This window comes from Larimichthys crocea, chromosome XII (genome assembly GCF_000972845.2).
Source record: "Larimichthys crocea isolate SSNF chromosome XII, L_crocea_2.0, whole genome shotgun sequence".
Classification (NCBI taxonomy): domain Eukaryota; kingdom Metazoa; phylum Chordata; class Actinopteri; family Sciaenidae; genus Larimichthys; species Larimichthys crocea.
Genome location: NC_040022.1, coordinates 5,398,337 through 5,425,739, shown reverse-complemented (window position 1 = coordinate 5,425,739; position 27,403 = coordinate 5,398,337). Strand labels below are relative to the sequence as shown.

General features: G+C 40.1%; 1 protein-coding gene and 2 non-coding genes across 3 annotated transcripts; 2 read left to right on the top strand and 1 right to left on the bottom strand.

Moving 5' to 3' along the window:
* Positions 1–111: 111 nt before the first annotated feature.
* On the top strand, positions 112–27,065 carry kcnh6a (potassium voltage-gated channel, subfamily H (eag-related), member 6a). The gene is made up of 16 exons (XM_027285933.1): positions 112–742; positions 3,613–3,843; positions 6,215–6,364; positions 6,655–6,758; positions 7,434–7,743; positions 8,772–8,974; positions 18,108–18,533; positions 19,097–19,511; positions 20,124–20,323; positions 21,711–21,963; positions 22,517–22,710; positions 22,936–23,035; positions 23,133–23,420; positions 24,091–24,274; positions 24,687–24,894; positions 25,474–27,065. Exons 1-16 carry the CDS (start codon positions 667–669, stop codon positions 25,753–25,755), a joined length of 3,624 nt encoding a protein of 1,207 aa, XP_027141734.1. The 5' UTR covers positions 112–666; the 3' UTR covers positions 25,756–27,065.
* On the top strand, positions 6,080–6,151 carry trnac-gca (transfer RNA cysteine (anticodon GCA)). The gene has a single exon. It is a non-coding gene; the product is annotated as a tRNA-Cys (tRNA).
* On the bottom strand, positions 24,292–24,363 carry trnac-gca (transfer RNA cysteine (anticodon GCA)). Its single transcript has one exon. It is a non-coding gene; the product is annotated as a tRNA-Cys (tRNA).
* Positions 27,066–27,403: the final 338 nt, after the last annotated feature.

Genomic DNA, 27,403 nt, shown 5'->3' with positions numbered 1-27,403 from the left:
GCCTGTATTCAAAGAAAATTCAAGAAAAATGTTGTCTTTATTTTGAAAGTTTATCACAATTTACTTCCGTTCTCGTCCAGGTTAACTCAGACTGACTTGACGCTGCTGACAGCCACTCTTGTCAAGCCTGGGGGCGGTGGAAGGGCAGTGGATCCAGGGGATGTGACTAATAGGAGCTTCTTCTCCGCCGTCCTTATCGTGCAGAGCCTAAACTTGATGGAGAAAGCTGCGATTATAAAACAAACTGAGACTCTCTGCGCTCTACAGCTTTAGTTTCTAACTTCATCTCCCTAAACAGGTTCCCTTCACTAAGTAGAGGAGACCAAATCGTGGGAAACCGGTTTCTCCTGTTTGTTTTTGGTGGTGAAGTGTTGTCACATATGGCTTTTGCAGTATTCTAGTCTACTTTTTTTTTTACATTATCGGCGTGTAACATCCTGCATCTGCTATCGCCCTGGCAACGAGACCTCCTCTCCATCATTCTCCAGAGCTTCATCTCTCACGGTCAGCGGCAGCCTGCGAGACAAATCAAACCCTGTTTTTTGACGCTCGTCCTGCGTGGAAGCAGATCTTCAAATCTCTTTTCTATTCCATTCATTTTTATTAATATTATTTTAAAACTGTCAAGGTTCATGTGTCGTGGAAGTCTTTTCTCTCAGCACCAAAATGCCTGTGAGACGCGGTCATGTTGCGCTCCAGAACACGTACTTGGACACTATCATCAGGAAATTCGACGAGCAAAGTAAGTGCACATCATGAAATGAGCGAAGTTATGAAAATGTTATGTGTCAAAGTGCGGACACACAGTTGACCTGCAGATAGTGATTTTAAAACACCCAACTATAACAACAAAATGTTCATAATATTCATATCTTATCACTTCTAAGCGTAAATAGAATTCAGTTTGCCCTCCATTAGCCACATAATAAAGGTCCATTAAAAAGTGGTTTATGATTATCATCAGTAAGAGCAGTGGGCCAACAGTACATAAATATTTATTGTATTTACAGTCAGGATTGTTATATTATTAGTAGTGTTAGTATTATCATCATTATTATTATTGTCATTACTACAGTAATGAATATTGTGGGTAAAAATTTGTTTTTTGTGCTTATTTCTTAGTTAGTATTGTGAGTTTAAAAAAAAACCCAATCTCCTGTATCCTTTATTCACATAATTGGTCAGTATTTACTGTATTCAAATGTATTTAGACTCTTTCATTGCAGGTGGCAGGTGGCAGAGCTTTTCATGTTACATTGACATATCTTAATATGGACGTTGACAACCTCGCGCCAGTCCTTTTATGTTTTAGGGCTGTTGCACCTGCATGTGTGTTTGTTTGTGAGTGCTCACTTGATGTCTTACATTATGTTCCATTAGCCCGTATTTTCCATTAGCTGCAAAGAGAGACAAAAAAAAATGTTTTTTTGTTTTTACTGCAAGCACTAAGACCTGTGATAAAACATGGATGTCGCATTTGATGTCTTCTTTTGACCCATAGGTTCACTTTAAAATCAATTTTGTACATCACACATTGCACGTTCATTTTTTTTGTATAATACCAATATACTCTATATCTAATGGAACATTAGATACATAAATAGTCTGCTTTTCAGTTTTTCCCTTTTCTCCTTGGCACATTTTCCTCTTGCCCACTTGTCCCTCATTATGGACCACTCACAGTGTGGATGTGTAAGACTGAAAATAACCCTGACGTTCTGATCAGATACTGACCAAACATGGAGAAATACTTGATTGCTGACAACTCTCATTGAGTTTTAGTCTGGTTAGATATGGGGCCAATAATGCTTGAATCTATGGAGGGCCTTTATAAAAGCTCTATTATGTAATGCCTCTACTGTATGTCTGTGTGTGTGTGTGTATGTGTGTACACGTAGCCACATGTACGTGCACGACCAGGTGAGTGCACGTGCCACAGCAGGGCTGCTTAGCAACGGTGTGACGATCAGTGTTTCCGCTTTGAGCCCCAGATAATGACTTTGGACAGGATGTGCTTTCCACCAGAGGAGCTCACCCATTTACTTTAAAGAGAGGGACTGAGAGAAGAGTCCCAACCTCTCATCTGTGTGGGCAGCAAACAGGGAGAGTTGTTTAACCCAGTTCCACCGCAGGATAATAAAAGGACCAGTCAGATGTTTCGGGATATTTATGTACTTTTTGTTTAGCTCATTAAACTCCTCCATTAGCAGCCTTCAAACAACACTGCCCTAATTCACTTTCATGGTTGACAATGTTTTGACATAGTGGCTGTTGACGGTGTCACGTACATTATAATCATCAATAACTGTATATGGGAGCTTTGAATTACTATTAAGGATTTTTCTGAGTGCAGAGTAACTCGGGGGTACTTAACATTAAAAACACATTGCAGGAAAAGCCATTACTGTGGTCCAGTTTCCACCTGACACTGTACAGCCACAGTGTTTCCCATAGGATGAGCGTTTAAGGAGGGTCAGGGCTGGTGAAAACACACATCAGAGTCCACTACTAAACAGCACTGCATTGAGCTAACATTAAAGTAGTATTTATAGTTTTCATGCAGCTTGCAATTCCAAGCACATTATTGAACCTATAATGGACTGGTTACACAGCAGACATTTTGTCAAAGCCATAGTACAGTAAAAATTACTATCATTATTACAACAGTGAGTTTCCTATTATGTTGTGTCAAAATGTCTGCTGTGCAACCAGTCCAGTTATAAACAAACAATTTATCAGAATAAAGAGACTAGCATAACCTAGCAGTAAAATAAATGTAATATAAATAATTAAAACATACCGCAAATGTGTGGATAATTGCAGTTTAATTAAAATGTGTCTCACAACAAACGTCAACAACCTGCAAATTCCCACAAGTTATAAGAGAGCAGGTGTGACACCACAGAGGCTCTTATATTGGAGTGCCCACCTGCTCCACTTCAGTCCCTTGGGAGAAATTGTGACACTAACAACATTAGCACCATGGAAAGGTGGACTTCATTATTTCCACCAAACCTCTCTGCTTCCACTTTAGCTGACTGTTAAGTGGGGGTAGAAAGTCATGAAAAGATGCAGAAGAACAGCTGTACTGAATCAGTGAGTGTAATTGTATTGTGGATACACTAGAAAACTGATCAATCTTATGTCAGGTAGGTAGGTAGGTTAATTAGGTAAGTAGTAGTAGGTAGTAATTTAGTTTTGTTATCACATATAGATGAGGCAGTGGTTTAATTCAACCATAACAAAAAGTAACATTAGCTGTAACTGTCACTTCAGTCCATGACAGCAAGGTTTTTTCGTCTTTAAGAATGTACAAAGGAAGTAAAGTGTTAAATAATATGTCTGAAATTGTTGCATATTATGTCGTATTTATTCATTTCTGGTCTTCTGAACAGTCTTTTAAACCCTTGCTTAACAATACGTCTTTAAGTCTTAAATCCTCACAGCATTAACATATGCTTTTTACAAAATGGAGCTCTAAAGATAGAGGGTGTTGTATGCTGTGCAGATTATAAAACCCCTAGAGGCAACTTTGTGATCTGTGATATTTGGCTATATAAATAAAACTGACTTTAAACTGGAATATGACACTAAGCATTTTCCGCTCTTCAGATCGCAAGTTTCTGATCGCCAATGCCCAGATGAAGAACTGTGGCATTATCTACTGCAACGAAGGCTTCTGCCAGATGTTTGGCTTTGCCAGAGCAGAGATCATGCAGCAGCCCTGTACCTGCCAGTTCTTGGTGGGTCCTGGTACCATGAAGAGTGCTCTGGCCCAGCTGGCACAGGCCCTGCTTGGCTCTGAGGAGCGCAAGGTGGAGATTCTCTACTATGCTAAGGAAGGTAAGAATTAAACCATCCCCGTGAGTCTGTTTCTATCCACAGATTCCTGGGTAGCAACCTTCTGGCCATGACAAAATCTGGCCTACTTGACAGCTTGACTGTTATGAAAACCCACTCACCATAATCATTGTTCTGCCATTCACTGTAATAATAATCATTATTCTGCAATCCACTGTTCTCCCATCTGTCTTCTGACAAAGAAGAAGACCTGAAGAACCTGATTAGACATCCACACTATTACCATAACCATCATTCATTACTCATCTTTCACCATCAGTCATTTGCTCCTAATACAGTCATTTAAAAATATCTCATCAGTCACTACTCTCAGTGTCTGCCTCATGCTCGATGTTAACATTTTAGATTCTAGCATACACAAAGGAAACAGTTGCTGTAAGTCAAAATGTTAGATCCTCCTTAATTATTTACGTCTGACAGCTTTATTTAAGGGATATCTTAAATACTGTTACGATGAGGGTATAACTCAACCTGTCATAGTCCCAAAAATATACCTGACTACTATGACTGATTCTACTTATTCACCAAATACAGTCTGATCATAAATAAGTCTAAAAGTTGAGCCCCATCAGCAGCTTCTTTAGGCTATACTGAGGCACAGTGTTGAGTGTGTTAGTGTGCTAATATTTGCTTATTAGCACTGCGTACACATAAAGTGGGGGGGATAATGGGAATTTTATTAGTTGTACAATTATTTGATCAAAATCCAAATTATTGGACACATTTTAAATGTTTTTCTGGCCTTTAAAACTGTTGCTAATTAGTACAAACAGAATCACATTCAGACTCGGTTGTCATATAAATCAAACACGGAAAACACAATAATCAGGAAGAAAAAAGATGTTGATCTCGCACCACAGTGTGTGGCGTTCACAGTGACCTGCCATGTTCTTTGCAGACCATTACAGACTCTCTGTGATCTTGAAAATCAGCCATCTTGGTCAAATCAGGGTTTTTTAGAATCACGGACTGCATTTTCTGCACTGAACCACCGCAGAGAGATCAGACAGACAGACTCAGCATCATATTCCCAATCTCTTTTTAAGATCTGTTCCATTAAATGGACATTTGTTTTGCCTCTGCCATATTGGTATGATGGTATAACCTTAATCCCTTCTTCAACTGTTTAATAATCTTCTCTCACACTCTTGATCTGTGTTTATATTTACTTTAAAGCTTTTCAGACAAAATATAATTATCACAGATGGGGAAGGAAGTTAGAATGAAAAGTGTAGAGACTTAGAGATGGTGATATTAAAATTGTAATGAGAGAACCGAGTGAAGAAACGGAAAGAAATAACACGGCAAGACAGGCGTTTAAACTTTTAATCTGCACTTCATACGGTGGCATTTCACTGAGCTCTCAAAGCGTCATTTCCTCTTGACTCTCTGACTTTATCTTAATGCTCCCACCAGCTGTTGACTGTCCTGTGCACAGGTCTGCATATTGCACCTGTGGCCTCTTTCATCTGCAACCTTTTAATTCCTTCTTCAGCTGTTTATCTGTCACTTGCACAGTGGCACTGAGGCTGAAACACATAATGGAAACGATCAAACACAGCAGGCTTAGGACAATCACAGTCACCATGAACACAATTACATTTACTGTCTACATATATACACAGACATACACATACACACGCGTTGTCTTTTGTTACTTCGGCCATTTGGGCATGGGGCGTACAGTCTAGAGTGCTGTTGTCATGGAAATGTGATCAGCATGCCAGCTCAAATCCACTAAGCATCTATTTGTTTTGTCTCCTGCTTCCTACTGTGCTCCCAGACTGAACAGGCAAAAGAAACTGCGAACAAGTGGATACAATGTGGTGTAGAACACGTCACATTTTTTTCCCTTTACCTCCAAGATAAATTCCTGTCAGAGTTTTCTCAGGGTGGATATGTGAATGCAGACACTCACAGTGTGTGTGTGTTCGTGTGATCTGCTCTCTCCCCCCGTTTCTATTTTTAGACCACACTGATTGCACAGTGAAGTTAGACCTGACGGGAGTGTTGCTCATTTCGTCTATTTTAGCATTTTGAAGTCTCTCCTTTCCCCTCCAATTTTCTTTCTTTCTTTCTTTCTTTCTTTCTTTCTTTCTTTCTTTCTTTCTTTCTTTCTTTCTTTCTTTCTTTCTTTCTTTCTGCATTTTTCTCGCTCATGACCTTCCATAAAAGCATGACCTAACAACAGAGATCAGAAGGCACTGACCTCACAGGTGGGGGTATAGCTCAGTGGTAGAGCATTTGACTGCAGATCAAGAGGTCCCCGGTTCAAATCCGGATGCCCCCTGTTTTACAGTTGATATCTACCTTCATCCCTCGCTCTCTCTCTCTCTCTTTCTGTGGCTAAAAGGGACCTGCAGACCATGCCTGGTGGACATTGTCCCTGTAAAGAACGAGGAAGGGGTCGTCATCATGTTCATCCTCGACTTCCAGGAGCTGACTGATCGCTCTCTCAAGAAGTCAGGCCTCAGGCAGAGAGTCACCCAAGGATTGATTTACTGTAATAGCTTTGTAACTTTTAACATTTGTCTGCATGATCTTCATTCAAGTTAGGGAAGCTGAGCTTTTATTCTGTTTCTGATTTCTGTGATTTTTTAAAAAGCTTCTAGTCATAGACGTAGTGGAATTTACCAGCTGACAAACATTTTCAGTCTGGACTTTAAGTATACATGTACAAAAAAATTGCCCTGTTTAATGCAGTACAAAAAAATCCAGGTGAAACTGTCTCCCAAAAGGTATTTGGATTTTTGGAGTTTAAGAGTTTTGTTAATGGTTGAGTTTCCCCCGCAGGTCAGAATCGCAGGTTGAAGATGAGGCTGCCGGTGCTGCGGTCCATGCGACGACCTTCACTTTCCAAAGATCAGTTTGAAGGAGTGGTTGTGGACTACCTGCAGGTGAGGCGGTGTAAACACACTCACCACACGCATGCTTTGCATTCTGCTGTAGTACATACTGACACATGTGACTGTGGCTAAATCTATATACAAAACAAATCTTCTATGCGTACTAGGCCTTTGCAATGACTGATTTACTGCTTACATTACTACAACACAAAACAAAAACACTCTGCACTCCAACTATTAAGAGATAACTAACTCTTTTGGTGTATGCTTTTCACATATCCATTAAATATACTCTGTATTGTTTCACATGTTGGCTAAGCCCAAAAGACACCAAAGGAAAGAATGAGGGAAAAATTCAATCATTGTTGAATCTATGTTTCTCTTCTCAGAGTCCCCCTTCACTTCTGTTTAGACTTCTCTTGTGTTTTGATGGATCACCTCTTTTGAGAAACTATTTCCTGATAATATCCATGCCTGACACTGGAACTGTATTGGGCCAAGACAGGCAAATGTACTACATGTTGGGACTGTTTGGACATTACTTTCTGTTCTGTTCTCTTTTCTCTAGGTTTACTTTGTATTGTAGGCTATATGGTTGTTTGTCCTGATTTGCAAGACACAACAAAATTTGAGAAAAAACACTGACAGATAATATTTACCTAAGAAATGCTTATTTTTGAATATTTTTTGTATGTCTGAGACGTTGTCTCCTGCTCTCTTTGACAGCCAAACAGTGAGGAAGTCCCTCTCAAAGAGTTTCGAATCCCATCCAAAGAGAGCTGCATGCAGTCTGAGACGGAAGCTCTGATAGAACAGGACCTGGATCCTCCCTCTCCTCCAGCCCAGTCCTCTACGAAGCAGCGCTCCCTGCTGACAGACCGACTGGACCCAGGCATGGCTTTTCCCAGGGGGACCCTACCTAGAAGCTGTTCTCGGGACAGTGTCCAAAGCCTCCGACGTGCCTCGTCACTGGATGACATCGATGGCATGAGGGCAGAATGGAACAATCGATCTGGAGATTCTCGAATCAACAGCAGTGAGTGTTTGATTAGGACAGTGGAAGCATCATTTGTGATTAAAATAAAGAATTTCTAGTTGTATTATTACAATCATTGCTGTAACAGAAAAGGTGGTTCTTACACTTAGGCTATTATTGCATATTTAAGGACACACTAGAGTACAACTGTTGGTTTAACCTAGGCCAGGTCATTTCAAAGTGAGTTAATGTCACGTAACATAAAGCATCAGTATTTTCCTGCTATTACTTACAATTTAATCAAGTTTACACAGAACAGTGGCTAAAATGTTGACTGAAACTATGCTTGAGTTGCCTTGAGCTGATGTTTTATGACACAGTAGAGAGGCGAGAGAAAGAGAGAGATGCAGCATGTCCCCAGCTGAACTGAACCATGGATGTTGCAGTTTATGGTTGACATCTTAACCCCTAAGTCAAAGTGACACTACAAGCTGTCCTGTAATATGAATTTACACACACTTGCTGCCAGCCAATCAGAAAAGAGCATTTGCATTCACAGCTATGGAAGATTAGCAAGCAACAAAATCAGAATCTTTACTTTTCACATGACAAGAAAATACAGTAATAGAGAGATGATAACACTTGCAGCTGCCTGACGGTTGCACCAGCCGAGACACTTTTGTGTAAAAATTGCACATATGTCCCTCTCTTCTCTCCGGGGAAATATTTTATGAGGAAATTGTGTTTTTTTGTGCAGGATACAGGTTCCAATCATACTCTGGACTCTCACTCCATCTGTCACATCTTCTTTCATTTTCACTATATTTGTGTCCATCTGTGTCTTCAAGACTGAAGGGAAACGCAGTCTGTCCTGATTCCCTTGTTGAGTCCAAGAAATAGTGGATGTACAAAAACATTTAGCATCTAAGAACATTATAAGTTTCAAAATTTGCTCATGATTTGACCTTCAAACCTGGACATTTTGATATTAATTTAGATACATTTTTATCAGTTATTCTGTTCTAATTTCTTTTAGTCCCGATTTCAATTTTCAGTCTTGTTGCTGATGTTGCTGTTCTCTGCTGCAGATCTGAAGCCCAATGCTTTGAACTCCACATCAGACTCGGACCTAATGAGACATAGGACCATCGGCCGCATCCCTCAGGTTACTCTCACCTTCGGCTCAGACAGAATGAGACCTCCTTCGCCCACCGAGATTGAAATCATTGCACCCAGCAAGATTAAAGACCGAACCCAGAACGTCACAGAGAAGGTCACTCAGGTCACACAGGTAAGATGAGAGATGATAAATCCCATCTTTTTTTCTCTTTTTCTATTTGCACTTTGTTCTTGTCCACTCACTCTGTGGTCATAGTTACTCAGTCCAAAACCTTCGAAATTTTAAATAACTCATCTTGTCTGTGAGCTTGTTTGGGAGCTGAATACCTGTAAATAATGGCAAATTATTTACATTATTTCAAGTGATTTGCACTGATTACAACTTAAGGACTTAGTTATGATGGATGGATGGATTTTTTTGCAATGAATGCATGTTACTTCAAGTGAAGATCAGTCACATATTTAGATGTGGTAACGTTTTGCTGCTTTTCGCTGTTCCTGAAAGTAAAGATCAGTTTGACCTTCTCACATTGTCACATCCCGTCTGCACATGGATTATTCAAACAAAGATGTCTATATGTGTTTAATACTTCTGGTTCACTGAAGATGCTAAGACATCTGCAGTCACAGGGTGAAAGTGTGAAAGAATAATCTCACCTGAAGTGTGACATCTATGACACCAGAAGAAAAACACACTCATCAGCCACCTGTTGTCACACCACGGTGTCTTTGTGCACATTTAAACACATTGTGATCACACACACACACACACACATTTTCCACAACGGAAAATTACATAAATAAAAGTAGATTAGTATTAATTGTGAAGAATGGTCGATATGTCATATTCAGATAATTCAGGATAATGATTTCAGAAAGAGTGTTTTTTAGATTTTAGAATTTTCCTGCTTTCAGATCAATTAAAGCATTACATATTCCTCTGCATTTTTAGAAAATTGTCTAAAAACTCTTAGTTAATGTCTAAAAGTACTAGAGGTGAGGCACATTTGTTTATCTTTGTTCTTAAATGTCTATTTTCAGAATAAGGCAGACATAGAATATAAAATAATTGTTTTGTTTTTGCTACTTAAATAAATTTAGTTTTATATCAGGGACTAAGTGTTATTCTCCTTTACACTAGGTTAGTGCGAGTGATGTGAGGAGATCGCAATGCAGCAATTACACCACTAGATGCAACCGAATTCTATACACTGAACCTTTAATGTATATTAGAATGAATTGATATGAATAAAGAGATGATGTTTTTCAGATGTTTTAAATATTTTATAAACACTTCTTAAGTTGAAATCCGGAAGTAACTCAAAGCTGTTATAAATGTTGTGGAATAATATATATACTACACAATATTTACCTCAGAAATTTTAGAAATTAGTCTCAAAAACTGATAATAATATAAACTGAAACCAATATTGTAAAAGTAGTAGGGCCTCAAAATTCTAAGTTCTGTAAAAGTGTAGTACTTGAGTGATATTTATGTACATTACATGTCTGCACACACTCAAAACCAAAATGTCACATAGGACAGAGCTGGCACTCAGACATCGCGGGCTACCTCAGTGCATCACATTAACCCAGTTTATGTGAGGGGCTTCCACAAAGGTCAGCTGTTTTTGGCCCAGTTTATCTCTGTGCTTGCCTGTTGGTTTGTTATTTAGCAGGATAGCTCAAAAACCTGCTAACAGATTTCAATGAAAGTTGGAAAATTGGTGAAAATCTGAATACAGTAGCTCAACCTTAGATACACTTTACCTATAGATACACAATACAGTCTGCCTGCGTGTATTACATTAATTATATGAATTTGTTTTAAGGCCAGAGAGGGTATTCTCCAGCAATATTTATTTAATTTTTATATTGGTCGTCTTTTTGCTTTTAATTGTTTGTCAATTTGCATGTCATTACCCTATGTAACTGCTTGGTGATTTAATGCTGCTGCCTCCGTGGTGGTGAGATCTCACTTGTTCACACCAGGAGGAGGAGTGGTATCCACAACAGGTTGTGACTCAGTACACAATCCGGAAGAAATGTGGCTTCTGTGGCCCTGGAAACACTGACTGGATGAACAGAAGGCCTCCTCAAAGGCCAGGCGGAACACATAACTTGTTATCTCGACTCTGCTGACGTCATGTACAAGTTTGGTGAGCGTTCCTCTGTGTTAGCATAGCAGTGGAGTGTTTGTCTGCTGCTCAGTCGGGTTTGTCTTATTCTTTGTTATGTTTCTCTTGGGAGGTGGGAAGCTGTTAATACAGCTATCTGTCTCTGGCATGTCTCCTGTTGACAGACCACACAGACAATCTTCCTCAGGTCTTCTTCGTCTTAGTCTAGAACTGTGTCCTTAAATATTATTTATTGTGAAAACAAAAGGCTGAGATATTTTCTCTTATTTCCAGTGCAAATCAGCTTGTGTTCTAGAGGCAGTTTATAATCTCCCTCAGTTTGTGATATTTCTTGTACTAGACACTTTTAAAGATCTCCTCTGAATTTATTAAGACATAAAAATAATATTTATTATCTCTTACTAGTTTTTCTCCATAAAATATGATCCAGTTTCACCAAAATCATTACAAGTTACAAACTTGGTAAAACCCTGATTCCAAAAATCTTTTAAACTGATAAACGTTATTGTTTTTGGTAAATATCCACTCATTCTGAATGTCATGCCTGCAACACGTTCCAAAAAAGTTGGGACAGGCGGAAAAAAACTAGGAAACTGTGGTGAAAAAGCTTAAAAAACACTGATGTGGAACAAACAGGATCACTGGTAACAGGTGATAGTATCATGATTGGGTATAAAAGGGGCCTCTTGTAAAGGCTCCATAATTCACAGGCAAGGGTGAGGTGAGGTTCGCCACTTTGTGAAAAACTGTGTTGGCAAAAAATCCAGCAGCTCAAAAGCAGCGTTTCTCAATGCACACCTGAAAGGAATTTAGTCCTCCAATCATTTAGAATCCAGAATATCATTAAAAGATCGGATAAAAATCAACATTATTGTATAAAGGACATTACTCAATTACCCAGGACAAGACTCAAGACTACAAAGAGAAAGCCAGAAATGCTGACTTCTCTGGGCCCCAGCTCATCTGAGGACTGACAGGTGCTATGGTCTGTCAAGTCATTCATTTCATTCATTTTCAGGTATTCATTCATTTCGGATTATTTTTGGAAATCATGGATGTTGTGTCCTCCAGGGTAAAGAATAAAAGGACCATCCAGATTGTTGCCAGCACAAAGTTCAAAAGCAGCATCTGTGATGCTGTGCAGGTGGATTGTGTTATGTGCAAGTTACCCCTGCCATGCGTGACTGGCACATCTGTGAAGACATCATTAATGATGAAAGGTATACAGAGATTTTGGAGCAACTGAAGTCATACATCAAGCAAGCATATGAAGAAATTGTTTGTGTGTTGTTAAAAGATGATGTGATGTAACATTGTGCATTTTTACTCTTGTTTTAATCTTGTTTCGGTCTCAGGATGTTATTTCAAGACCATTCAAGACCATAACTGTGGGGTGTCACCAGTGTTTCCATATTATTCACTTAATAAGGTCAACATGTTTGTCCCGCCACAGTTTTATAATTAACTGAAAATACTTTCACTCTTTAAAAAGTTGTTCCACAGTCTGTAGTTATAGAGCAAAGACCTGCGTGACACAGAAAATTAAAGAGAGGTCAGGTCGAGGTTTAACCATAAGACCACATGCCAATAGCGGCAAAGTTTTTCCAACAAATGAAACTCAGTATTTTATGAAGCAGGTCATTGAAAAAAGAAATGAACATGAACTAGGTAAAACAAACAATTTTACCACTGTTAACATACTGTTAAACCTTCACATGCACCCCTAGAAAGTGACTTCCTAAACGCACACACAGCAGTCTGTAAATCGTGTGTAATACGCTTACTGAGAAGGCTGCAAGAAGCATGCCTCACCCCCAAAAAAAAGGAGAATATTACTATTACATTAATATTAATGTTAACTAGTAGGCTAAATACTCTCTGGTCTTGATCTTGACTCAGCCTCATCCCCTCAAAGTCTTCGTCCTGTCTTAGTCAACAAAACTGACTGTAGCATCAAAATGATGCTGAAGCTGTTATTTTAGGGTACAATGGTTGCATACTATTGTTTTAACAATAACAAAAGACATTTTTGTGTGGAGGGGACTGAGACATTTATTGAGACAGTATTGCTGTGTTAGTTTTAAGCATGTTTTATTCATAGCCTGCTGTATTGTTGTATCTGCTGTATGTAATGTCAGTATAGATGGTATCTAGGCAGCATCAAGAAGGGGCGACTCACTGGTGTGTATGTGAGGATGTATATGGAGATTGTGTGGGTGTGTGTGGGGATCACAGAGAGTCTGTGAAGCTGTCTGAGAGAGTGGAGCGCAGTTTTGGTGAGATGTAGTTATGAAAGTGAGTAAAAAGGGTGACAGCTGTGAGGCTATTGAGTGGCACTCAGTGGCTTGACGCTGTCAGTGACCTTGGCCTCTAGAATTAATGGAAGTAGAGGGCATGCTCTCTGTGCATCTGTCAAACCTCAAACTGCAGTCCCGTCTAGCTGTCTTCATGTTGGTTTGAGTTTTTTGCCCTGTTAAAAGAGCTGGAATTGACTTGCAGTGGTATCATAGTTGTGACGGATCACAGACGAATGCCAAGCCCTGCAGGTCAGGTTTTAGGTCACAGTAATCGTTGCTGCTGTCACAGCTGTAGCAGTGGTCAATAACCATATCAAATGCAAGTTTTCTAAAGAATCATTGTTGTTCATTTGTAACTAAATATATAAGAATATCTTGCCTTTACTTTAATTATATTCCATTATACAATAAAATGTTATCCTGTTTTTATAATTGGATTTCGATTGGCACCTTACAGAAAGGGAAATGGAGGTTGGCATTGATCTTTTTTCATATTGATTTGTCTGCATAACATGAAGCACACAGTGTGACTGATTTGACTGTAGCTTGTAAAAGACTGCTAACTGTAGAGAAGTACCAGCACATTGTAACTACTAGTGTGTTTTTGTGTGTGTCTGTGTGTATGTGTGTGTAAGCAGAAGTGTGTTTATCTGGTGCCCCCTGGTGCTTTGAATGAGTTTACAACAGGAGGTTGTAGAGCAATCTGGATCTAGTATGAACCGACTACAATTTTACATTTGCTTTTTAAGTGGATGATTTTCAGAATGTGTTGGCATGAGCGTGTGTGCACACAGCTGAAGTATATGAGTTAAACAGGTTTATATTCACATTTTTTTGTATTCAATAACTGAGGTGTTCTAGCCTACATCTACACATATATAGCCATATACATATACTCATTTATGTCAGCATCGACGCAAGACAGTCATTTGCTCCCTCAGAGGATTATGCAAAACATTCAAACACAAAATAAACAGACATGGTTGCATGTAAATACAGACATAAATATTTGAATAATTATTTCTGATGCAGCTGCCCATACCTAGATATACGTTGCAGACGGTGAAGAAGATGCAGTAAAGTACTAAAGGAAAGCTCTGGCATCAGAAGTTCAAAGTAGCATCAAACTGTCTTTACCCAGCAGGACCTACTTTGACTTCAGTTATTACTTGTTGAGTACTGGTGGAGGAGGTGGATGGTGTCATAGAGCTGAATTTACAGAGATCCCGCAGCGAGGGCTGGGCTACAGGCAGGGAGGATGAGTGAGGGAGCAAGAGGGAGGGCGATACGGACGGATGGACAGAGGTTGCCTTCTTCCTCTCTCTTTCTCTCTCTTGTTGTCTCTTAGTCTTCTCCCACTGTTTACCCTGTGGTGGTGCACTTCAGCATGAGCTTCAAGCATAAACTGCAGCCTGTGAGTACCTCAACCTTACTGCGCCTCTAAAGGTCCCTGATATTCTCCCCAAACTTTCCTCTTCCTTTTTCAGCTACACTTCCCTGTTTGTTTGCCACTGTTGTGCCCTTTCCTCTTCTCCCTCCCTCTCTCTGTCTCCATCCTGCACCCCGCCCTTCGTGCTTACTTACTGTGGCTCCACAGGTGAGCCACATCAGCTTAAAACTTGAATTTTATGTTCACTAAAGTTCTTTATGCATGAAATTTGCAAGAATAAAAAAAAATTAAATAAGTAAAATCTTTGTGCACTTAACATCATGACTTAAGGATAAAAGTAAGATTTCTTTTTTGTTTTCAAGGCGGACAAACTACAATCCGCAATGATGTCTGCAGTTTTATGATTATGAATATTTAGTATTCAAGCTGTACTTTCTGATTTCAATGCCCTAGAAGCAGCATTTTCATATATTTCATAAAGGCTTTGATGATTTATGTCCTATTCAGCCTTTAAGCTTTCCTGCACTTCACATCTCAACTGTATTTTCAATCTAATGTATGAAAATGTATAAACAGTTAACTCTTGCTATGTTAATCATTAAGTCAGAGAAGCATCTGAGAGCTGTTGCGTGCGAACTGGTGGTGACAGCTGTTCTTTGGTCATCATTATGAAACAGAGTGGACAACATCAATAACTTAACATTTCTTGGATGAGTGAACTCCTGTTTACATTATCATTACTGTGTTGTCTTTTCACATCTGTTCAGCTACTGTCGTCATTTGAGGACTGCCATAGGTTTCTGTGGTAGAAGAATTGAATGAATCCTGCATGGTTTCCCACCAACCTTCTTTTTAAATACTGTATTATCTTGGTCATAAAAAACATATTTATGAAGCATAAGCAGCAGCCAACATCCCTCTGTCATAAAAGGAAAAACTACTATACAAGCCTTGGTTATTCCTCGTGAATTTTTTCCCTTCTGCTTTTCTGCTTTCCAAATATGGCCAAGTACACACTTAGCAACTTGCAGTACTTTGTCCTTGAGAAGCAATTCAATGTGACTATTTCTGGTCACTGTTTTTATTCAAGCTGGGAAAGTGGAAAGAAACAACAATTTTTGGACATGGGTTTCTTATTTGAAGAACTACTTTTAGTTGCAGTTAGGGCTTGATTGTAGAGGTACTGGTCAGACAAGTCCAAATTCTTTTTTCATAGTGACTCTGACCATAATTATGCAAACTAAAATGCAAATAAGGGTCTAACCAATGGTTGGTTTGTGAGAGGATGGAAGAACAGCAATGCATGAAGAGAATATTTTGCATATGCCACTGAGGTAGTGTTGATATAGATGTCAGCAATGCAGCATCAGATATAGACTGTTAGAGGAAAGCAATCTCACACCCCCGACTGGTAATCAGCCACATAGAGTCACTTCACTTAACAAGAATTAACTAAAATCACTCCTCGGCATGGCGCCCAATCAATGCCGGCACTTTATTCTGGTCTGCGATTGAGCGGAACACTGGTAGGAGGGGTCACGTGGTCTTGATAAAATGGGGATCATAGGGTGCAGCAGAGGCAGATAAAGCTGCAGTGAGTTTGAGCTGAGTTTGTATGGTTTTTCTGCAAGAGTGATGCGAGAGAAGAGATGGCCCCCTACACAGCAGGCAGGTAGGGCTGCAGAGGGTTTGGAGGAGCCTGCTCCTCTGCTGCTGTGGTCAAGACCAGGATGAGAACCTGGACATAGAGGCTCTAATTGTCGTACCGGTTAGTGAAATTTTAATATCCACTCACTCATTTACTGTTTACCTACTGATTTGTGTTAACACAATTAGACAAATCAGTGTTACCACCAGGGAGTGGCAGTAACACTGGATGAGGATTTGTAAATTAGCCTTTTTTTTCCCTGCTAAGGGGTAGAGTTGTTTCCGTTTTGTTTTTTATTTAGCATATTGAGAAACTGACATGTGACTGTGGATATGCCCTTAAGTGGCTGTGGCATTTTCTCCTGCCCAACCTGGTGAGAAGAAGTTGTTACTTACCTTCAAGCACAGAATATTACACTGACAGCACCACTGATGTCACTGAGGATATCAATGGATTCACTGAGTCTGTGGAGAAATGTATTTGTGATACAACAGAAGCAACTGTACCAAGAACAACAGTTAAATCGCTTCACAACCAGAAACCATGGATTACCAGAGTCATACAGGGTTCTATAATCATACAAACGACAGTCAACCATTTAGGTCTGCTATCTGGCAATATGAACATTTATAACGCAGCAGTCTGCGATGTATGAAGAGCAATAAAAATAAAAGCCAAGAAGGACTAAAAGAGAAGTGGAATTACAATTCCAGAAGGGCATGTGGCAACAAGCAAAAACAGCTGAAGCAGAGGTTCCTGAGGGAATTCAAGCATGTGAGCACCACGCTTCACAATGATACCGAACCTATCCCTAGCTCAGTCTGTCATACCCACACGCTTCAAAAAGTTTGCATTTCTGTGCCCAAGAGAGCAAGTCCAGCCTGAATGACTATCATGCAGTGCTACTCATCCCTGAAGTGATTAAATCCTTTGAGTCGCTGGTCAATGATTTCATCCTCTCCTCATTATCCAACACACTGGAGCCTATGCAGCTATGCAAGACGTTTATTGATTCTATGTGACAAAAGAATTGAATTTAAAAAAATAAATAAAAATGAATTGATTTGACTTAACATATTTCTGTCATATCTTTCCATAAGAAGGGAGCATTAACATTTTGTGGATGTAGTCTCTTATCTGTACTGTACTGTACTAATCTAACCTAAGACAAGCCACTGTAAGTAACAATGTGTCAACATTTCCTACTTCCTTTAGTTGCAAGACTTTTATTATGTAGCAGCTACAACAAGTGTTGAGTTTGTGAACAAAGTACATGACAAACTTTTGACTGTTGCTTTCATTCTTCTGCAGCACTGTCTCTCTAATAGACCATGCCCAGTTTTTTTGTTTATTAAATTTCCACCTAACTTACTAACAGTATAACATACAGATCTGTAAACGTCAAGTGAAAATCAGCCAATGCTGTTGAAAAAGATTTGTAGAATGCTTTGTAGAATAAACATAAAATAGAACAAACATACTGAACTAAAAATGTCTTTATACACAGTCTATGCTGTTCACACAGAAAGTGAAAGGGGAGGGTGAATTATGGGGCAGTGCATGAATATTAAACCTCATCTGAATATGAAACCTGCTGATAAATTTAAACTCCTAAAAAATTAAACCTGACCATGAAAGCTATATTTTATAATGATATTGATATGATAATTAAGTTTTTTATCTACAGGCAAGTGACTAAAAATTGTAGCTTTTTGTCGCAAAGTCACTTTTGTTGTTTTGGACTAAGTACAATCCATCCCATGAGTTATGGATCCAACCATTCTACCGCCATTATTAATCAGATCCTCATCTTCTTATCCCTTTCTCCTCAGGTGTTGTCACTCGGTGCTGATGTGCTGCCAGAGTACAAGCTCCAGGCCCCACGCATCCATAAATGGACCATCCTTCACTATAGCCCCTTCAAAGCAGTATGGGACTGGATCATCCTGCTGCTGGTTATCTACACTGCCATTTTCACACCGTACTCAGCCGCCTTCCTTCTCAATGAGGTGGAGGAAGAGCGAAGGAGAACCTGTGGCTACACCTGCAACCCTCTCAACGTGGTAGACCTGGTCGTGGATGTCATGTTCATCGTGGACATCCTCATCAACTTTAGGACCACCTACGTCAATCACAACGACGAGGTGGTCAGCCACCCGGGACGCATTGCACAGCACTACTTCAAGGGCTGGTTCCTCATCGACATTGTGGCTGCCATCCCCTTCGATCTGCTCATATTCCGGTCTGGGTCTGAGGAGGTGAGGAAGAACAGAAACAGTGGGGTGTCACAAAATCAACAGAAATATTTTATTTCATCCAATGTTGTCTCACAAAAATAAATATCATTTTTAATAGAAAAAACGGTCAAAAAACAAAAGTTGTCAAAATATCTGATAAGGGAAAAGGGTCTGTTAGTATTTATCTTCACTTTCAGATGGCCTCAGACTCATGGGATATAGTTGAAACAGGTCAGGTTGGGTATATACAACAACTAATTTAAACAGTAATAGCAAATTTTAGAGTTTTGAGAGAGTGAATCCATTTGTTGTCTAAATATCTTTTCATGCTTCACTGATTGGTTTAACTAATCCTGTGTTTGGTTGATTATGAGTGTTTTCCAGACTGAGCATACAAGACTGTAAGATGTTAGTGGTAGAGTGTGGGGGATTGAGTTTCAGGTCATTATCCTATTTAACTTTATTTTGACCAAATCAACTCAAATACATGCTTTTATATTTTGCATGTCCTTGCATGCAGCAAATTCTCAGTATAGTATATACATAACATATATATATACTAACATCTACTCTCTCTTCACCAGCCTCAGACGACCACTCTGATTGGATTACTCAAAACAGCCAGACTCCTGAGGTTGGTAAGAGTAGCCAGGAAGTTGGACCGTTACTCAGAATATGGAGCTGCCGTCCTTTTCCTACTCATGTGCACCTTTGCCCTCATCGCTCATTGGCTGGCTTGTATCTGGTATGCCATTGGCAACGTGGAGCGCACAGGCTCTGCTCGCAGAGGCATGAAGATCGGCTGGCTGGACAATCTGGCTGACCAGATTGGTAAACATTACAATGACAGTGACACAGGCTCTGGCCCCAGCATCAAGGACAAGTATGTCACAGCCTTGTATTTCACCTTCAGCAGCCTGACCAGTGTGGGTTTTGGGAACGTCTCACCTAACACCAACCCAGAGAAGATCTTCTCCATCTGCGTCATGCTCATTGGCTGTGAGTAGAGCGGGAGTGAGTCTGAAGTCAAAAACCTTTTAGGACGAGCCCTTTATGTTTGTTATGCTGGGAAAAGATGCAAACCGGAGATAACAGCAAAATGGGACACGAAAACCATCCAGTGAATTATAAAAATAATGATATTCTTCAGGGGGGGAACCGACTTAAAGGCAGCGTGAACCATTGCATGTCTTTGATCACACATTTAACTCTGGTGTAGCAGATCTTAAAATAGAAATGTCATCAGACAATTAAATTAATTAAAAAATATATTTTTAAGATAAGACATCTTTAAAATACATTTTACTGCTTTGTTCGATGATGATGATGATAACTATTACTTTAATTAAACACTCATACTTCTTTTAGACTTATTAGTCTAAGCACTTGCACACTGTCTCACAGACAGTCTCAGTGCTTCTAATGACCAAATAACTGCCTTAATTTCATCCTTCACTATTGTGTTTTATGATTGATTTTATAAAATGAATCAATTATTTAATTAAACTGATTTTTTAATTGCCACAATGTCTTCTAATTGCATGTTATTACCTGTTTTGTAAGAGTAATTCATTTTTGTATCATTAATTCTGTCTGTCAATTCCTGTGCAGCTCTGATGTACGCCAGCATCTTTGGTAACGTCTCGGCCATCATTCAGAGACTGTACTCAGGCACGGCCCGTTACCACACCCAGATGCTGCGAGTCAAAGAATTCATCCGTTTCCACCAGATCCCAGGAGGCCTGCGACAGAGGCTGGAGGAGTACTTCCAACATGCCTGGTCCTACACCAACGGCATCGACATGAACGCTGTAAGTCATGCTCAAGAAACACTGGATGAAAGTGAATGTTTAGAGAGTTTAAAATGATTACACTATACTTTAACACAAATACTTTGAATTGTAAACTAGTGTTTTGGTTGTCAGTTTAACTAGACATGTCGGGGTAGAGCATTTGACTGCAGATCAAGAGGTCCCTAGTTCTCTATTTATATCTAAATAATACCTCTGGGCATATAAAGGACATACATCTACTTATTTGTGCATTCATCATCAGCATAGATGCTCTATGACTGTATATGCTTTTGTTATCTTTGAAATATGTTATTGAAAGAACATAAAAAATTGTAGGTAACAGCAATAACAAAATTTGAAGCACATACCGGCATGCTTGCTTTACCCTGACTATCTTTTAATATATCCCCTTTTTGCAGAATTACAGTGCCTTTGATATGCTGTGTTTGACCTACATGGGCCGTTTGTCTTGTTCTTTGCTGCTGCAATGACCCAGTTTTCCCACACTGAACTTTTGTGTAACCTTATAGTCAAATGAACACAAACCCAGGTTTTCTATGTTGCATGGCAAGTAAATTTGCTGTCAGAATGAAACATAATTTTTTTTAAATCTTTGCCTCCAAATAAAAGCCTTATGACAGTCTTTTTTTTTCCTTTGATATATTTTTGTTTGGGCTTTTCAAGCTTTATTGTATAGAGACAACTGCAGAGTGACAGGAGAAGGAGAGAGAGAGAGAGAGAGAGAGAGAGAGAGCGAGAGCGAGAGCGAGAGCGAGAGACGGGGAATGATATGCAGGAAAGGGACGCAGGTCGGATTCAAACCCTAAGCTGCTGGGGCAAGGACTGAGCCTTCGTACATGGAGCACACACTCTACCTACTGAGCTTTTTACCTTTACTTGGAACAAGTTTGAGGATTTATACATGTTACTGTATATTGATCAAATATGTTTTCACTGCCCACTTTTTCATTAGGGGGTATGGTGCACTATTAGAGCGTTTGACTGCAGATCAAACGGGCCCTAGTTCAACTCTGAGTCCCACCTTCTCAGGCTGAGGCTGCACCATTAGGGGACTACTTTTTTTAGTGGTGATGTGCGTCATATCACTAATGCCAACAGAACCAGAGTATGATGGAGCCAGAGAGCAGCATTAGCGCCTGCCAATTCAATGTGAGAATAGATAATCACTTGGAGCTACTGTCCTTTGTGCCTGCCTGAATCAATCTGACACATTACTCTCCTTCTCTCGCTCATCATTTTCTTTTTTATGTGCCTTTCAGATTCATTTTAGATTTTCATATAATGTGTTTTTTAGGCACAGGACAAAAATGTGTAGGAAAAAACGAAAAATAAAAAATAATATATTTGCAGTAGATTCACACGAATGCTCTCTGTTGCCCTGCAGGTTTTAAAGGGTTTTCCTGAGTGTCTGCAAGCTGACATCTGCCTCCATTTGAACCGCAGCTTGCTGCAGAACTGCAAAGCTTTTCGAGGTGCCAACAAAGGCTGCCTGCGAGCTCTGGCCATGCGATTCAAGACCACGCACGCCCCACCGGGTGACACTCTGGTCCACAGTGGGGACATTCTCACTGCCCTCTACTTCATTTCCAGAGGCTCTATAGAGATACTCAGAGACGATGTGGTGGTGGCAATACTAGGTGAGCTGCAAGTCATAGTGGAAATTCTGTTTGTTTTTATTATCACTCATTTCAGAAATCAAAAAATCATTTCACTTAATAAATGTCAATAATAATGACAAGCGCTCATTGCAACCAAATTCCAAAGCACACTGAGAAAAGTGAGGTAAATAATTGTATTTCTGTTTGTTTGTTATTCCAACCTCACATCTCTTTCCCACAAAGACACAACTCACATTGCTCTTTACACCACACAACACATAAATGCACACACACTTCTCTGCGTGTTTGTGTTGCCAGAGGTGTTTGGGCACAGCTCCACTTCCATTCCACTGTGGCACTGATCATCAATAGGGCCAGCAGTCAGATCAAGGACTTCATGCATCGGTCATTTCTTTTGTGCTGTGCTGTTGAGGATCAGTGTTGCTCTTGTTTTGGATCAGATTCGTCCATCAAATTGTTGTCAGTAAACTATTCACTACTACTAGCAGTGGCTCGTTCACTTTGTGAGACATCTATTGATTTACTGTTACTCTTTTGTATACTCGTCTTTCCCTTTGTGTGATTTCTGTAGGAAAGAACGACATCTTTGGTGAACCCATCAGTCTCTATGGGAGGCCAGGTAAATCCAGCGCTGACGTCAGGGCTTTGACCTACTGCGATCTTCACAAGATCTTGAGAGACGACCTGCTGGAAGTGCTGGACATGTATCCTGACTTCTCTGACATGTTCTGGAACAACTTGGAGATCACCTTCAACCTGAGAGATGTGAGTGCCACAAGAGGGCGATGTTACACTTATAAAAACACCATTCCGTTCACAATTATAACAACTTATACATTCTTCATAGAAAGAGCACATGGCCCAAAAATTGCCAAAGTTGTAACAAACATCAAAGATTTATTACACCTAATGCTATAAGATGGTTCAAGGTTGTATGAAAGTATGAGATCTGGTGTGTATTTAAAAATTACTGAAGCTGATATGTATCAGGCAGATAGAATAAACCAGCGAACCCCGGGCAGGGATTCTGAATGTGGATACCGCAGGAAAAGGCATCGGAGAAGCTCCCTGCGTCGCCGAAACCGACCAGGTGAGTGAGGCACAAGGCTTAATATGTTTCCATGTTTCTGTTCTGATTAATCTCCATATTGTCTTACCTTGGGTGTCCTGTGACCATGTCTATACAGATGGAATGGACCGTGAAGACTCTTACCCTGATCAGTCCTGTCCGATGGCAAACCACCACCGGGGCACGGGGGCAGAATCCCACTGGGAAGACCTCTGCAGCAGTGCAAGTATCTGTTCACAGTCTAGTGATGAGGAGATGAAGCCAATGGGACATAGCAAGGGAGAGCTGTACCAGCCCAGGGGTGATACCAAAGATTACCCGCCAGCAGTGGTTGGCCTCCTGCCCCACAGTGGACCCTCAGCTGGTATGGGACCACCTGTAGACCTTGGAGGACCGCCATACTCAGGTAAAGACTACATACAATGCTTTCATCAGTCGTGTCTGGATAGAGGAAACATTGAAAACATTTAAGAGGTGCACCAAAATAAAGAGAAGTTTCTGCTGCAAAGTGCACCATCATACCATAAATAAATGATAAATACCATAAGTGGCTGCAACTATAAGTTAAAAGTACTGGAGTCAGCAACGTTGAAAGTTAATCGAAAGAGTTGGATGTCTGAGAGAACATTTGTCTATTTAATGATGTCACATTAAAAAAGTACTGATCTACAAATCTTATGTAATTAGCGATTTACCCGACACGTCACTATTTGTTGTTAATAATGAGCTATAAATAAGAATCAAGGCCAGGAGAGTACAGTACTCCGTAAATAGATTTAGACTTTGTATTACAAAATACATAGATAAAAACTGAACATACCTTTAAAATAACAAACGTACAATACCAGTCATAATGGAACTGAAACTAAAATGGAAAGCAATGTGAAATTGAAAATGGCGATACAAGTCAGTGAAAGGAATATATGCTAAAGCAAAAAATATAAGTAACCATGAAATTCCAAATATATAAAAACCATGTCTACACTAAAAACAGACTACAACAAAAATAAACACTAGAATAACCCTCTGACATTATACCTTGCATATATACTGCATATACTTCTTGTTCTGCACAGCAACAGCTCCTATCAGCATGTCTGGTTTGTATGGCTACTGGCCAGACCGCAGAGCCAGCCAGTTCTCAGAGAGCCAGAGACGACCGTCTTCAGGCCGGGCAAGCTTCCACCCTCCGCCCTGTGCTGAGGATCGACCCAGTGAGCTGGAATCCAGATTGGAGCTGCTTCAGTCCCAGTTAAACCGGTAAGTTTTCAGAAAAGAGGGGGCACCCGGATTTGAACCGGGGACCTCTTGATCTGCAGTCAAATGCTCTACCACTGAGCTATACCCCCTGCTGAAAGGTTCAGCAAAGGTGCTGCCTTTCATTATGTGCTGACTCACTGAGCTCCTCCCTTTATCTCCATTGTAAATAGTGTTAATGTGAGCTGCATATGTATGAGACACAGGCAGTCAAGAGAGGAGAGCCAAAGACAAATAAAGATAAGAGAGGCTCAGTGCTGAGACTGAAACATGTAGAAAATAATGCTTAAATGCTTATATGTGTATGAGAAAGCAAGATACTCTACCGAGAGCGATAGACTAGAACTTCAGGTTGTGTGTTTTGTCACCTGAGCCTGACGTCACATTTGCTGTTGTCTGTCTTTATCCTGTGAAGGCTGGAATCCCGTATGACAGCAGACATCAATGTGATCCTGCAGCTCCTACAGAGGCAAATGGCCCCAGTGCCTCCAGCCTACAGCGCTGTGTCCCCCGGCCCTCACCCGCCTCACCCCACTACCCTGTACAGCACAGGAGCACCCACAATCCACACAGTCCCTCCAATCCAGCCTGTACAGATCGACAGCACTGCCTCAATCCTACAGGTGTTGTGTTTAGTTTATATACTTACAGTTATCACAAGTGTATCGCTCTGTGATCATCTATTTTTGGATGGGACTCATAAAGTGATTTTAACATTTTGCAAAGTTGTCAATTCTTTAATTTTTTCAGTGCTTTAAATGTAAAAAGGTAGCAATTATTAACATCGACAACATTAATTAACATTTTGGATCACATGTCCATTTAATCCATACAAAAAATAAAGTGTAAAAGCGACAATTCCTCACTCCACAAGGGGTAATGTGCTTTACTGTTTAATGGCCAGGACCAGTAAATGTTTTCTGCTGCTTGGTTAGCTTTTAGCTGCAGATTTTCTTTGCACATAATGAGGCTAGGTATTTGAGTCTTTCAAGACCTCTGAGCTAAGATAACCTCTGGCTAAATATTCTCCATACGGACATGAGAGTAGCAACAATCCAATCATCTAACTCTCAGAAAATAGGTGTATTTACCCAAAATGTTGAACTAAACTTTTAAGTGTGAATTAATGTAAATCTAAATCAGGTTGATTCAGTTTTCCTGTGCAAATTTGAATTAGACTTAATCCTTCTCTCTCTTTACAGAGTCCAGACTCTGACTTCAAGCACAAATCTAAGGACTCCCTGTCCAGCGGGATCCACCTCACTGTGGTCTCTGATGACGGCATGTCCATGTCACCAGAGGTCGACCTGCCACATCGACCCTCTGTGGACCTCGCCTATCCTCAATTGTCAGGGGCCCAAGAGCCTCCTGGGCTGCTATGTGGCAGTCAGCGTTTCCCCTCCCTCCCTGAGAACCTGGAGACCTCCACAGAGATGCAGGAGATCCAGAGGCATGTCTCTGACCCTGTCTTGCCAGGCAGCTAGAACACCAATCACCAACAGAACCCAAAGGCCTGGTCTTTTTGGACGACAGCCATATGTTCCCAGTTCTGTTACTTCCTTTTTACTCCCCTAAAACCTCATCTGTCTTCAGATGCTGCTGTAGAGCGTGGGATGCCTTGCCTTCCACGTCACTGAGGGTTCAGAGTGCCTCCTGTTTGTCACATACAGACTCTACGGTGCCCTCACAGTCTGCTGTGGTTTTGTGCTTCAGCGTCCCTTCACACCTGAGGTCTGAGATTTATTCCTGCCTAGCAGGGTGGGACAGTTGTGAAACATAAGTTGACAGTGAGCACACAAACACATACGTGTGCCAGACACTGGATCAGACAAGCTATACAAACTATATCCCAAGGACAAGGTTTCCTTGAAGAGACGACAAATGTCAAGAACTGTTAATGTTTCACATTTGAAGAATTATCTGCATTCACTTTGTATAAGAAATGCACATTTAGACTTGAACGTAGAAAATCATTTAGTTGGAGGTGAATTTATTTCCCTAATATTAGAGATGTATCGGTTACATTTAGAACCGATACATCTGGTAAATGTAATAATATGAGTGTTATAAGTTAGAGACTCACTGTTGTTGTTTTGGTGTTGGAAAAATATCAAAAAGCACACCATAGCTGTCTGTCACACTGTGAAGAATGGTGGTGCCATGAGTTCAAGGCAGTGCTGGAGAAACACTCTTTGAAAAGTGTAATTTTCATCTCATATTTCACATTCTGACATTTTGACATGACTCAGCTCATACTTACTAAGCATGTCACTTGATCATGAGAAGGCATTACAACATACCCAATCAAGCAGAGCAGGAAATATTTCATAGTTTCTTGTACATTTACATGTAGCTCTTCCAGTTTTGTTTGGATCATGACTGCTGTGTTTGGTTTCCCCTGTTTCTGTGTCTTTATATCTGCGCTGTTCAACTCAAACATGTGTCAACTGTGGTTTCATAATGCACCTGATGTGTTTATCTGAAAGTGCCAACATTAGAGGACTTGTTCTCCTGATTATTTTGATTCACAGACTGTCATATTTAAAACAGGTAAAGGGAAAATCTGCAATGGGTGTTTTACGCCAGCTGAGACAAGTGAAGTGCATGGTAGCTGTCAATCACATACAAACGTAGAGATGTCGTCACAGGGCATCTTTTGTTGAGATGATTTCAGTTCCAACCACAAGGCGAATGTAATGACTTTTTAAGCATTTATAATTCTGTATAATGTTTCTTGAAGCACAAATTCCTGTTATTTATCTTTTTTTTAGATTAAAGACGCACTGACGAGTTACACTCGGAGTCCAAAATGCTTTTATTTCTCAGATTCATCATCAGCTACTGCAGGACATTCTAGCTGCACTGGAAAAATCAGTATTTATTGATGAATGACACGTTAGGATGAGCATTTATTCTTATCCCTATAGAGGAAGCTTTACATGATGCATCATCCACCAAGATCCACCACCAAATGAGACTGTAGTCCCAAGGTTGATGTGCCAAGTAACTTAAAAACATTTACTCATTTGCAGTACAGTATTGAGGTAAGTAAATGTGTGTAGCAGAACTTTGCTTTGTCTTCTTTCCCATTAGTCATCCCTACAGATTAATCTTGCAACCCTTTGGAGGAAG